The sequence below is a fragment of the Mus caroli genome, chromosome 5 (genome assembly GCF_900094665.2).
Source record: "Mus caroli chromosome 5, CAROLI_EIJ_v1.1, whole genome shotgun sequence".
NCBI lineage: Eukaryota > Metazoa > Chordata > Mammalia > Rodentia > Muridae > Mus > Mus caroli.
The window spans coordinates 19,696,178-19,710,382 of NC_034574.1; the positions used below are offsets into that span (position 1 = coordinate 19,696,178).

Here is a 14,205-nt window from a genome sequence, read left to right on the forward strand (position 1 = left end):
GAAACCTCCACTTGCCACAGGAGAGGGACTGAAGGCACTGCGGACAAACGGCAGGTGTGCACCTGCCTCAGCAGGTGGAAGGAGGCAGGCCAGAGACGAGTGTATACATCCCACAGATGGGCTGCTCTTGGCCATGACTGGCCTCAGTACCCATGGGGAAGAAGGTGACCTTCCTAGAACTCTGAAATGAGCTAGTCTCCAGCTATGTGCACAGCATTAAGGCTAGCCCAAGGCTGCCAGCAGGACTCCAGTCTGTGAGCGAACAAGACGACCCTCGAGAAGTGAAAATTCTCCATATGAACAAAAGCTTGAGAGATCACCAGAGGAAATATTATCTATATTATCTGTTAATGTTATAGAGATAATAAGTAATGCGTTATAATCTATTATTATATTTTATCTATAGGAAATATAAAGTACACCTTATAGGCTGACACAAAGACAAAAACTAAGCTACACAAAGAATCAGAGGGAATCTGTAAAGGTGTGAGACAGAGGTAAAAGGGGGCTGGCTGGAGAGATGGCTCAGAAGTTAAACGCATGTATTGCTTTTGCAGAGGACACATGTTTGATTCTCAGCACTCAGACCTGTAACTTTATCTCCAATGCTTCTAGCCTCCAGGGGTTACCACACACATGCACATACCTAGACACATAGTTAAAATAAAACTGAAAAAACTGAAAAGGGAGGCCCCTTCCCCTCCCTTTTCAGGGCTGGGCCTGAACCTTAGGCCTCCTGCACAGGGAGCTCTGTCCCACTCACATAGTTCTAGTCTTGTTCTTATCTGAGACAGGGTTTCTCTGTGTAGCTCTGGCTGTCTTGGAACTCACTCTAATGACAAGGCTGGCCTTGAACTAAGGGCTATCTCTGCCTCCTGAGAGCTGGGACTAAAGGTGTGTGCTACTACATGCGGCTTTCATCTCTCCTATTTGTAATAAGCAGTTACAAGTCTGGGAAAGGCACTCAGCATATCAAAGTGTTATTTCATGGCAGTAGCAGCAGAAACGAGGCAAGTGGATGGAGTACACACACTTATACACACACCAGCTTGCTTTCATTAGCTACTGAAATCAACTTGGATTTCTGAGTAGGAGTGTTAAGAATTAAGATGTTGTAAATTCTCAGGGTAAGCAGGAAAAAGAAATCATAGGAACTTGAAGTAGTTCAATGAAGTGTCTGTTTCACAGCTCCAAGTGTGACATTTGGGGAGGACCCGGGGACCCTGCGATGTGGCAACAGGGCACATACTTTCAAGGGCCCAGGACCCTGATGATCAGCTGACGTCTGCTGTTCTGGATGAAGCACCAAGGTTGCTTCAGGTCCATGTGGAAGCCTGTAGAAGAGGTGACACTGAAGGCTGAGGGAAGGGCAGACACAGGTTCCAGGCCTGAGTCTCCTAGATCTAGAACAGAGCACACCAGAGGAGGATGAGCTTAGGCCTTGGAAGCATCAGCAAAACCACACTTGGCCTTGGCGGCACTTAGTCTGGATTAGCATAATTACTGCTGAAGGATTTTAAGTGATGGAGGAAGTCTGTTTTATCCACGATGGCAGTGGTGGAGGTAGCTTAAGTTGAGGGTGTGCAGATCTGGATGGGATGTAACAGAGAAGGGGGACACAGGTGGGCTGTGTGGGAGAGCAGGGGACAGAGGTTGGAAGATGTGCTAGACAAGTACCTGCAGATAAGCTGAAATCCTAGAGGCAGGCCACACTTTTGAGTAAAATCAGTAATTGTATGTTGGGAGTGCTGGGTATGACGACAGACACCCGCTGTACCGACTGTGGTACACTGAGTGTGAAGCCAGCCTGGGTTGCACGGCAAGTCACCCCTCCAAAAAAGGAAAGAACACACTAGAAACACCCATGAGAAAATCCAAGTAGATAAAGACATAAGGATAAGGTGGGGACAGAAAACTCACCAGGAAGCAGTTTGTATATTCGTTTTTAAAATTCTTTTCTTCTCCCTCCACCTCAGATCTGATCCTCCTGCCTCAAAGGCATCCCAGTTAAAGCCATGAACACATAAAGCGAAGGCCGAAGGAAGGCCCAGTGAGCGGCTTAACAAAACAGTCACAATTAGTTTCACCAAGTCACTGAAGACACCAGGAAACCCTAGGACTCAAACATAGCAGCCAGATGTGGGCCATGTGGCTGGAAAGACAGCAGAAAACACAGAGGCGCCTGGGGGCTATTAACAATGTTTAGGAGAGCCTCCAGAGGGAGGTAGCTGGTGAAGAAACAGACTGGGGAGAGCAGAGCAGATGGCTGCTTTAGCAAAATTCCATGTAAATCTTACCTTGTAATGTGATTCTAATTATTTTATGTGTATGAATACACTGTAGCTGTACTGATAGTTGTGAGCCATCATGTGGTTGCTGGGAATCTGAACTCAGGACCTCTGCACACTCCAGTCTAAAGATTTATTTATTATCTAAGTACACTGTAGCCATATTCAGATGCACCAGAAGAGGGCGTCAGATCTCATTACTGATGGTTGTGAGCCACTATGTGGTTGCTGGGATTTGAACTCAGGACCTTTGGAATAGCAGCCAGTGTTCTTAACCGCTGAGCCATCTCTCCAGCCCTTGAAATGTGATTTTACTTGTACTTTGAGATTCAAGTTTGAGCTGTAAAATACTTGTAAACATAACCCTAGTTTTACACTTGTGCCTCCTGTAGCTCAGTGAAGCTAAGATGACTTTCATGTGCTAAGATAAACACTACCTTTTATGACACACTATCTCGAGCTGCCCAGTTCAGCTAGAGTGGTACAGTAAGCTCCAGGAAGCCTATCTCACCTCCCCAGTAAGGGCTTTAGTAAATACTGGGACTCTGATCTTAGGTCCTCATGTTTGCACACACACTTTCTTTCCCAACTGAGTCACCTCCCGAGTCCTTGCAAGACCGCTCATTTGTGACAATATTTACTGGCCACGATGGTAGATGAAAGAGGAAGGAATTCATCACCTCTCACTTCTTGGGCAGAGTCCACAGGCCTGGTCACCACCCTATAAAAGATATGCACTTCGTTACGTGGGCTGTAGCATTTGCTTGGTATTAGAGATGGTTCTGTGAAACTTTAACTGGGAAGGGGCTTCATTTACAAAGCAAGCTCGTCTTCCCTGCAAAGGCTCAGGAAATACTGTGGGAAAGGGAGCAGAAAGAACAAAGGAGCTGGAGGATGGGTGTGCAGTAAAATACTGTCTACTAGGCATGACATGGCCACTGCAGTTACCACGGAAGAGAAGAGACCAGATGAACTAACATGCCAACAGGAGGCAATAACTGGATGCAGGAGAGAATGTGAAAATATAAGAGGGAGGTGTCTGGGGCCAAGTAGGGTAAAAGAGCCGGGTTTAATAGAACCAGGGAACACTGTACAGCCAGGCAGTGGTCGCGCACGCCTTCAATCCCAGCACTTGGGAGGCAGAGGCAGGCAAATCTCTTGAGTTCGAGGACAGTCTGGTCTCCAGAGTGAGTTCCAGGACAGCCAGTGCTGTTACACAGAGAAACTGTCTCGAAAAAGCAAACAAAACAAAAACAAACGACGTGCACTCCCATGCCCCATCCTAACATGGTTCCTGGTTTAAAAACCACACCAAGTAGCACAAAGGATTAAGGTTTGCAGCTATTTTATTTACAAGTATACATTTAACACAATGAAATAAACACTGATATATTGAAGCCTAGTTAATAGTAGTGTAACGTGTATCATTTTGATGATTACATTATTTTAAACAACAAACTACACTGAAAAATTAATGCCGATAAAATTCTTGGTCATAATATTAAGAAATACAATATATAAATTGAAAATATGATTGTTTAAAATTTGAAAATGGAGGTGAACTCATTTGGACAGAGTCAGACGTTAACATAATCTGAAAGGGGAGGACCTCTGACCCAAATGACATCTTTCAGGTTAACAGAAGAAAACAGAAGCATAGTTTTATCTTCAAGGATGACGGGCAGTTTGCTTCCTCAGGTGGAATATATCCCCAGTGTCCGCAGGCTCTGCAGCAGAATTGTCACATCACCGAGCACGAAGACTTTCCCTGTGAAGCTGCTCCATCAATCTTTTCTGCTTCCAAAATTATCCTTTTAAAAACATCAACAGCAGTCTGAAGAGAAGAACAGTGACAGGGTTAATTGTCAGAAGACTCTGGTAGCTGTTCATGACCAACAAGACTGAGGAGGGCAGGCACCCATCTGTTCTCCAGGGCCATGTGGGGGCTGGGAGGCCCCTAGACGCCCCATAAGCCACATGGCCTTTGTCAGAGCAACTAGCTTCCACTCTGCTCTGCCCTGACTCGGCCATGATGTTCTCTGGATATTTGGGTCTGGCTCTACTCCATCTGCAGCCTTCCTTGTACCCTCTGCAGCTCCTAAAAGGTTCCCTTTCTCCTAGGACTTCTGGTACCCCAGGCCTCCAACAGGGAGGTGCTCTTCTTGCCCTTCCTGCTCCTACAGAGCCACCCTTCTCTCAGCGCTCCCACACTTCCAGTATGACTATGTTCTGTTTCTCTGGGCTGCTTCTACAGATGCTGCAAGTCCTCCATCACCCACAGTTAGTCCTCCTGTGTACCATGCCGCCAACTACAAACCCGTCAGGCCAAGTTCCTAGTAAATTCCACTCCTCCCAGGCTTGGTCTCCTCTTCTCTAGTGACTGTCACCCTGGTCTTAGTCCTTTAGTCAAACTCCTCTGGCAACTTTAGAAACATCTTTTTCTGAAGGGTGATTACAACTGTCAGCCTCTGTCCTTTAAATCTAAGAACTATGATCATGGAAATTAAAAGCTACTGTTTTTAAGAGACAGGACCTGGCTCGGGTCACCTCATTATCAGAAGTTAACTCACTCTAGTATCTATTTTACATGTCCCACACAGTTATTTATCTGGGAGAGCTGGTGTCTGACTCCTTTGACAGTCCTCATGTCCTAAGGCTAACTAACCACTGTTCTCTAGGTCAGCTTTTAGTCTCACAGTACTGAGTCCACTTACTCAGCAAGCATCCATCAGCATGTTAACTCTGCTCAGCCCAGGGGAGCTGTTGCAGCTGCTCACTTTGGACCTGTAGCAGGAGCATGCTGGGGACCCTTAATCTCAATCAGGCTACCTAGCTCCAGTCCTCCAGCTCACCTCACCAGAGGCGCTGAGCTTTGGCCCTCCCATCTCACTGGCTCTGGCTCACGGTTAGTCACTTGTTCTATAATTCACTGGGAAACAGAAGCTGCCTTCACAAGAGAACACCATGCTCACCACCACACCCACTCATACCCTCTGCTTCCATCCCGCTCAGTGATTAAGTTCTATCATCTGACAAGCCTGCCCAGTGCCTGTCTCTCTTGAAAACGTAAGGCCACTGGCTTAGCTTTCCTGTTTATCAGAAGAAAAAGGCCAGGCTATAGGTGGGTCTGAAACTAGTTCTACTGACTATACTTAGAGATCCTCAAGTTCTTAACATTTTTAGATTTAATTTTCTTATTTCTAAAATGAGATAGTTCAACAGATACTTTTGAGAACAGGGCACAAGCAATAATTTCTAATTCAATTAAAAGTACAGGCACCGTTAGTGCTAACCTCTTCTCTTGCTATCTGGACTTCACTATCTGTTCCTCAGCTGAGCTGAAGACAGAGGACCTCGACATCTGAGCTGGAAATGGATTAACAGGAGGGCATAAAGGTTGGGTGAGCCCACCTTGGATATCACTGAGTGCTTGAGAGGGAAGACAGGACCATTCAATTCAGCTGGATGCAACAAGGAGAAGTGAAACCTGATGCTGAGGAATTTCCTCATGAGAAAGGCAGAGCAGCGCAGAAGGGGTTCAGGCAGACTCTTGGCTCCTTGGCCTTGACAAGTGCAGCCAGCTATCCCGTGAGCCTGGATTTTCCTCAGAGTGGTAAAGCCATCTTAGCGGTGGATCAAACATGCCCCATGACGAAACTTAAATACTATGAACTACCAGAGGATGCCAGGAGACAATGGGGGCAGGACATTTTAAGCTTAAGCCATGTCCTCCCTGTGTTTAAAGAAGCAGTAGAGGTCTGTGTGCAGTGACTGGAAAGAAAGCAGCCAGAGCACAAGCTGCCACATGGCAAGGACTTGAGCATGCTCTAGAGGAGGCTAGGGTGTGTGGTCTGCAGCCCAAGGAAGGACAGGCAGAAGGGGGAAGTAAAGGGATGGAGGGATCAGAGCAGTGTGGATACCAAAGGTCTGGACAAAAGAACGTGTTTACACTGACACTCTGAATTAAGAAGCAGCAGTTCAGGGACGCTCTCTAGTACGGAGCTGACATACCCCTTAAAGGGACAGTCACAGGGCTGAAACTGGGAACAAAATAACACTTAGTAATTTCTGCATTAAAATAACCACGCAATCCCAAGAGGAAATCGACCTTGGTGGACTGACGAGTCGTCAGATGACTGTTTGTCACGGGTTCAGACTCTTACAGAGTCAGCTCCCTGCCCTCCATCCCCTTGGGGTTGGAGTGTCTCACCTCAGAGGGAATGTTTCTAAAATGAATTTAAAAGTAAGCCAACAGATCCTGAACTCCAAAGAAAAAAATATCCCCCCCCACCCTCTCTGTATCAAAAGCTGTGGCCTTGCTGGCTCAGCATCCGCAGGTCCAAGCTGGTAACTTATTTTTTCTTACTGATAAATCCATCCCAGGATGGCCTAGGCCCAGTGGTTCTGCAGCCCTCTGCCCGCTGTGCAAAGATGCTATACCCCATTTATCCTTCATTCCATGGGTTTTATCTGCCTTTGCCAAGTCCACATGAAGGGCCAGGCCTGGGTCAGGTGCACGCTGCCACCCTCCGGCCTCTCGCACTCACCCAGTTCTGTGTCTGAGTTTTGGTTTGTGCAAAGGAGCCCACAGCTAGGCTGGTGTATCACTTACAATAAAACACAAAACCATGCATCTGACCCACTTTGTACTAAAAAGGGACATAGTTCTACAGTTAAGTCTCCCTGTCTACGTCTTACATCTGTTCCCATCTATGGACACAGCTACAGGAGCTAATGTGCTCTCTAGGAATACGCCTTCTCTACAGGCCTTGTAGGCCTGCCAGAGCAGAGCATTTACAAAACTTAGAAACTATTAGTACCTTTCTAAAACACTCCAAAGCTCATGTTAGAAATGGCAGAAGGTTAAATAAAAGTTAAATAAGCAGGATTAAAACGACAGGTAAGACGCCGACTGAAGGCAAATATGCTTGTAACTAAGGAGAATGACTAAAGTTAACTTTAGAAACTACATACTTGATTTTCTTTAGCAGAAGATTCCAAAAACGCTGCATTCCAAGATTCCGCCAAAGCCTTTCCTTCTTCATAGCTGATCACCCTAAAGGGAGAACAAAGTTCCGATTCTTTGCTCTCTGTCATGTAAAAAGACATGACGGATTTAGCAAACACCTTTCCCATAGGCAGAACCATGTGCTCTACACTGCCAGGAAGCAACGCAGGAGCACTTAGTCTGCATGGCTGGAACACAATGGATCATACGTCTCGCAGGTTCAGAAATGTGACTGCTTTCCACTGCTGCAGTACCAACCTCCATCTGCTGGCCACAGTAAGGTTTTAAGCAACTCAGGGGCCGGCCAGGGAAAGTCCCACCAGGGCCCTAGTTCACTTGAGCATCAACCACCCCAGGCTGCTCTCAGCTCTTCTGACATGGTGTCCCTGCCCCTGCTCACCACAACTAGTGTGCAAGGGCACTGTATGAAAACTGAATAGTCCCTGTCAGGAGAATCTCTCAGTTTGCTCCTTGTTCTAAACAAGTGTGGCATTTACACTGCACATTGCTTCTGCTGTACATAATGGCAACCACGAGAACAGAATTTATGGCACTTTGGTGACTAGATCTTCTTGGACTTAAGAGCAACACACCTTTCCATATGCAGGTCCTTCTTATTTCCAACCAACATAATAGGTATCCTATGAGGAGAGAGCACGAGAGAGGTCAGTGAGAGCCTGCCTTCTCACCTGAGGAGATGCTAACACACTTCTAGACAAGAGAGACGGCTACTTACTGCACTTTCCCCACCATATCCAACAACTTGCCATGGATAACTTTAATTACTTCAAAACTGCAAGACAAAAAGCATGGAACATCATTTTTATGGTGAAATTTTAAAACTTACATTTACAGTAGGAAAAATATACCACAGATTCATCTACTCTAAGTCTTAGCAAAGGTCTATCACTGGGCTGACAAACCACAACCCCTACTGTACCCTCAAACTGCATCTATCAAAGAACAGAATGTTTAAATGCAAATCGGAAGTGTTTGCTGAGGTGGTACGCCCTAGTGATCATCCCTGTCCCCTCCCCCCTCCACACCTTTTTTTTCTGGCAGTCTCAAGGTATAGGTCTGGCTGGCTTGGCCAGTTCTGTCTGCCCCTATCTCCGGTGCTGGGATTAGAGAGACACGTGACACCACACCTGGCTCTCCCCTTTTCTAGGTGCCATCATGTGCGTGTAGATAATCACTGAGCCTGTCACAAAGGTCAACCTACAAACCTGTCACTCTGACATCCTTCTTTATACCCCTGACCACTGGCTAATGGACACAGCATAATCGTTTAAAAGGGTTCATGTATAGTTAAAAACTCACGCAAGCTGCTAGTCTTACCTTTTGATTGATGTAACAGAATACACAAGAATATAACCATTAATATCTATGGAGTATGTCTGAGGAAAAATGGAATATTCATCCTGTAGGAAAAAATTAATTACATTTGAGTAGTCTTCATAAAGCAAATTAAACAATCTTTATCCCAAGTTTTTTTATGTATTATTTAAAGAGATTAAATCAAAGAAAAAAGTTTTATACCAGATAAGAGCTATATAAGAACCTGCCTGGAAGAAAAAAAAAAGTGTTGGGGGTGTGTTTGATGTATGAAGAAAATTTTAACATTCCCAAAAGACTGTCAAGGCCTTAAATGAAAATATGCAGGGTCAAGGGACAGTCAATAATTAAGGCTAAGTTAACATGAGAACAGACTATTAAGAATGAATTTTAAAGAAAGGAACCATCTTGCAGGCATCTGAGAGGACCCATAACGCTAGTTTTAGTTTGTATGGCTCATGAGTGAATTGATTGGAAAAATGTAAAAAGATGCGGTTATGTATGGGAATGAGGTACAAAATAACAGTGCTCTTACAACAGCAAGGATAAAAAGTAACACAAGCCGGGTCTGGCGGTGCAGGCCTGTAATCCCAGCACTGGGGGGCAGAGGCAGGTGGATTTCTGAGTTCCAGAACAGCCAGGACTACACAGAGAAACCCTGTCTCCAAAAACAAAAACAAAACCAAACAAACCTAACACAAAATGTGCAACTACAAACACAGAGCCTTTTAGGGACTCAGTGTGATCTCTTAATTTGTACGTTAGTAAAATTATACTCTATACAGGAATCAAAAATTTAAAGATAAAAATGGCTTGGCTAGCAAAGTGCCTGTCTTGTAAAGCATAAGGAACTGAGGTAAGATTCCCAAAAGCCAGCGTGGAGGAGTAACCGGTGCTGCCCGTGTGTGCAGACAGGCAGACCACTAGCTTACTGGCCTGTCTGTCAAGCCAAATCCATGAGTTGGAGGTTCAGCAAGAGACCTTATAGAAAAGAACAAAGTTAAGGGCAATTGAGGAAGACACACACCACCAACCTCTGGTCTTACCTGTGTCCACACCTACTAACCCACACACTGACACATAAGATTTCCTTCCATATATACTAGTCATCAGCTACAATGATAAACTAGGATATTCATGGCAGCACTTATGTAAAAGCAATACTGACAATATATTAGGTCAAAAATTATGATATAGCCTACAGCTGCCTGCCATGACACCAGGGGCTATGTGCTTATGAAATGAGTTCGTGGTAGAGATCTATCTCTTTTTTGATAGAGAAAAAAAAAATACAATACTGCATTTACATGTTCATTGTATATTGTAATGGTATAATACAGTGTTATGACTTTAAAATTTCATTTTAAGCTATAAATATTCAAAACACAATTTTTTAGGGGCAGGGGGGTTCAAAGCAGTTTCTCTATGTAGCCCTGGCTGTCCTTGAACTCACAGAGATCCACCTGATCCTGGCTCTGTCTCCTGAGTACTGGAATTACAAGTGTGTGCCACCACAGTCCAGTAAAGCACAATTTTTAATGACAAAACTGGTTACATTATAAAACTGTCGAAAGGATCTAGCTATAGTTTTAAAATATATTTTTCTTTTTCTTTTTCTTGGGGGAGGGGGGGGTCAAGACAGGGTTTCTCTGTGCAGTCCTGGCTATCCTGGAACTCACTCTGTAGACCAGGCTGGCCTCAAACTCAGAAATCCACCTGCCTCTGCCTCCCAAGTGCTGGGATTACAGGCATGCATCACCACTGCCCGGCAAATATATTTTTCTACAGCTCTTGTTTTTATTTTGAGACAGGGTTTCAAAGTAGCCCAGGCTGGCCTCACTCAAACATGCTATGTTATCAAGGATTAATTTGAACTCCTGATCTTCCAGCCTCTTCTTTAGGGTCAGGAGTATAGGCTTGTTTGTGCCAGGCGTGGCTTATAGTTTAGATTTACTAAAACATCTCACCTCAAAATTAGGTCAACCCAAAATGTTTCATGCAAACTTAAATGGAGCAGGTTATTTTAACCACATTCATCATTCCCTTAGCTGGGCAGCTAAGCCACAACAATAGTCATGTAGTGTGCGGATGCACTGCTGTAGTGACTGATGATCTGCCTAACAATGAACCACACGACAGTGGTGGTCCCATGGAATTACAATTGAGCTGGAAAATCCTCATTGCCTAGTGATATTATTGTTGTATCAGGATCTTACCATTGTAGCACAATGCATTACACTGTCTGTAGTAGTGCTAGAGGTTCAAGAAGACTGTAGTCTAGTGGCGTATGTACTACACACACATTTATTTTATTATTATTTTGGTTTTCCAAAACAAGGTTTCTCTGGGTATCCCTGGTTAGCTTTAAACTGACAGAGATCTACCTGCCTTTGTCTCTGGAGTACTGGGATTAAAGGTGCATGCCACCATTGCCTGACCACACATTTATTTTATTTGGAGGCAAGGTTCTTTATCCTGCTTCAGCCTCCAGAGAGCTGGGTACCACCTATGTCTTGTTAGATACATAGTTCTTTAAAAAACAAAAAACATTGATTTATTATTTTTGTGTACATTTGTGTGCCCACCTGAGTTTAAACATATCACATGTGTGCAGGTACCTGCAGAGGCCACAGGAGGGTGATGCCCTGGAACAGGAGTTACAGGCATTGTGTGTCATCCAGTGTGGCCATAAAATTCAGATCTTCTGAGGAGCAGCAAGTGTTCTTAAGTACTAAGCCATCTCTCAAGCCCCCAATATATAACCCTGACAATAATGATGAAGTCTCCTAAAGTCCTCCTTTTCAGAATGAGTCCTTATTGATACATGCTCATGTTTGTGCTGATATAAACCGAAAAGTACTTACAATTTATTATGAATACTCATGGTGTACATTTTTTCTAAAACATGCAGACTACTGTACAAATTTATTAGATGATGATGATTTTGAGATATGGTCTTATTATACTGTTCAGGCTGATCCTTAAACTCTAGTGATCCTCCTGCCTCAGCTTCTCAAGCAACTTACAACTGTCTGAAACACTAGTTTCAGCACACTGGATTCCCTCTTCTGGGCTCTGTTTATGCGGTACATAGACATTCATGTAGGCAAAACACCCAAACGTATAAAATAAAAAGAATGTGCCTATAATCACTAGCCCTTACTATTTACTACCAGCCTCACCCCCTAGAACTGATCAATCTGAAGCCAGAGCTAGGAGATTCATTTTCTGTGGAGTATGGGTAGAACAGCAGCAGCTGGAGATGCCATGTTTCGCTGCTGTGAACCACACACTAAACATAACCTTTACAAACTATTAATATTATCAAGTGTCTTGTGCGCACCAGACTGGCCAGCAAGAACGACGCTGCAACAGGATCCTTCTGCACGTTTATTGGGAGAGCTTGATTGTAGAGGTGAAGAGACCCCGAGCCCAGAACTGGTGCTGCTTATATATGCCTAGGAGAGGCGTGTCTCACACCCGGATTGGTTATGCACTATGCCTCATTTGCATGTTCATTATCTGATTGGCTACTCTCTCTCAGTATCTCACAGTACCTCATTAACATACCTCATTTGCATGTCTCACATCTGATTGGTTATTCTCAGTACCTCATTATCATGCCCGGGCCAGGCAGTGTTTTGGCGAAAAAACTTTACTGCATAAGTACACATTGGTTGTTTGCCCAAACTTATGCGTGGTGGCCAGCAGTAGCCTGCGCCACTCTGCAATGGCACATGTGGCTTCCCACATAAGTGTGAGAATTATTCAAAGTCGTCAGCTCTGGATGCATTATCCAGTAACAAGGAACTCACCAGAACAGCAGTAGTAAGCCAAGTACTGCTCTGAACTACACAGCACATATCATCCCCAAGCTAGGAGCCTGTTAGCTTTATTACCTGCATGATTAGACCACTAAAACCACTTAAGATTCTGTGATGCCCACCTAACTGTACGTTCATGTTTAGAGCAAAGCCTTTCCTTAGAAGAATATACCTGTGTTGATTTGGAAAGCAACAGAAAGACATTTCCTCCCCAGCTCTGCTTAAATGTCCCTGTCAATTGCAGGGACAAGCACCCTATGGTCTGAGGGATAAAGTCTACAGAAACTTCAACCTAATGATCCTGAGCAGGCTGATGCCAAGAAAGCAGTAGGGCACAGCAAAACTCACCCTCTGTCTCCAGGTCACTGGATAAGTAAGAATAGCTGAGACTCAAAGCCTAAAACTCAGAGATTCATCTGCCTTAACCTTTTGAGTGTTAGGATTACAGGTATGCTACCATGCCCGACCCAACTCAAAGCTTCTTAGTGGGGCTCCAGACTTAGCCCCCACTTTCTAGGGGCTTAAAAAAGATTCCAAAGCAGACTGAGGCCAAGGGAGTGTCAGAGTTCTAGTCTAAACATCTTTGCTCAGGAGCCTAAGTGTAAATCTTGTTTATCAACAACATTAGTAACAGTGTCCTTCACATTAAATGTGTTTTTAACTCAGGTAATTAACTGTCTATTCAACTACAAGGACAAAGCGAAGCCTGCAAAATTGCACCCAATTTCTACTTCAGGGATTCCCCCTACCAGTTGTGAGAGAGATCTGTTGTCTACACCATTGCCTGGGGCTGTTACCATCTCTTGTTTTAATGAGCCCTGCTGCTATTCTTTCTGAGACTGGAATGGGTCTGTGGGAACAGAACTCCTAGTGTGTTTCCTCACAACCCCACAGGCTGGGGAGGAAAGTACATGCCACAGTGCTCTAGAAGCTCCAGGTCTCACACAGTCAGGGTTTATTTGCTTCCAGAACAACTCCAGGCTTCCTTCCCCAAGTGTTAACACCACTCTGTTCAGCTGTTTCCTGCTGCACACCCTCCTTCTGTTCTTACTTCACAACAAAACAGAAGGAGTTAATCTCTAACTACAGGACATATCCCATTATTTTAGGTCCATTTTAATATGCCCAGGTCCCATCCAAAAGCCTCCATTTGACACTGCAGAGATGAGAGCACTCGTCTGCTGCCTGCTCTCCTGACCCTTTGTGACTGCACTGCAAGGGCACGAAGAGTCAGAGCTGGAAGCCCTGCCCTCCAGTGAACAGGGACAGATTCATTCTAATAAAATGGTTTCTAGGAAAGGCAGCACTAGGTGCTATGGAAACAAGGCAGCTAAAGCTGTTAAAGGGCTGCTCTGTTCCCTGTGGTCTTCCTTCTTTCTCCTGTCCCCATCTGTAGCCCAGCAATGCATTCCATACATCACTGTTGCAATCATTAACCTGACTGTCGCTCTTTCTTGTGCAGAGGGATATGGAAGAGCTTTAACTTTTGGCAATTGTTCATCAAGTAAAATCCACAGTTAAATCTGACCATCACAGAATCTAACCAATCTGGTGTTTCCTGGCTCAAGTCTTCATGATGGAATAAGTTTTACCTCTCTTGCCAGTTCAGTGAGAAATATTTGATTTTTCTCTTAATGTAAGAAAATGCACATTATGGAGGGCCAAAGGGAAGGAAGTAATGTGATTCTTTTATATAGAATTAAAGTTTCATTAATCTGTAGTGAGTGTCAGCTCTCACTCTAATAAGCCA

General features: G+C 44.4%; 1 protein-coding gene across 1 annotated transcript in view; it reads right to left on the reverse strand.

The window, feature by feature from the left end:
• Nucleotides 1–3,189: 3,189 nt before the first annotated feature.
• The window catches only part of Rheb (Ras homolog, mTORC1 binding), a 40,406-nt gene continuing 29,390 nt past the window's right edge, over nt 3,190–14,205 (reverse strand). Inside the window, exons 4-8 of the mRNA XM_021162464.1 lie at nt 8,635–8,717; nt 8,033–8,089; nt 7,890–7,937; nt 7,263–7,344; nt 3,190–4,122 (exon numbers count right to left, since the gene is read on the reverse strand). Of these exons, the coding sequence (XP_021018123.1) occupies nt 4,030–4,122; nt 7,263–7,344; nt 7,890–7,937; nt 8,033–8,089; nt 8,635–8,717 (363 nt within the window). The 3' untranslated portion in view covers nt 3,190–4,029. The remainder of the gene's footprint in view (nt 4,123–7,262; nt 7,345–7,889; nt 7,938–8,032; nt 8,090–8,634; nt 8,718–14,205) is intronic.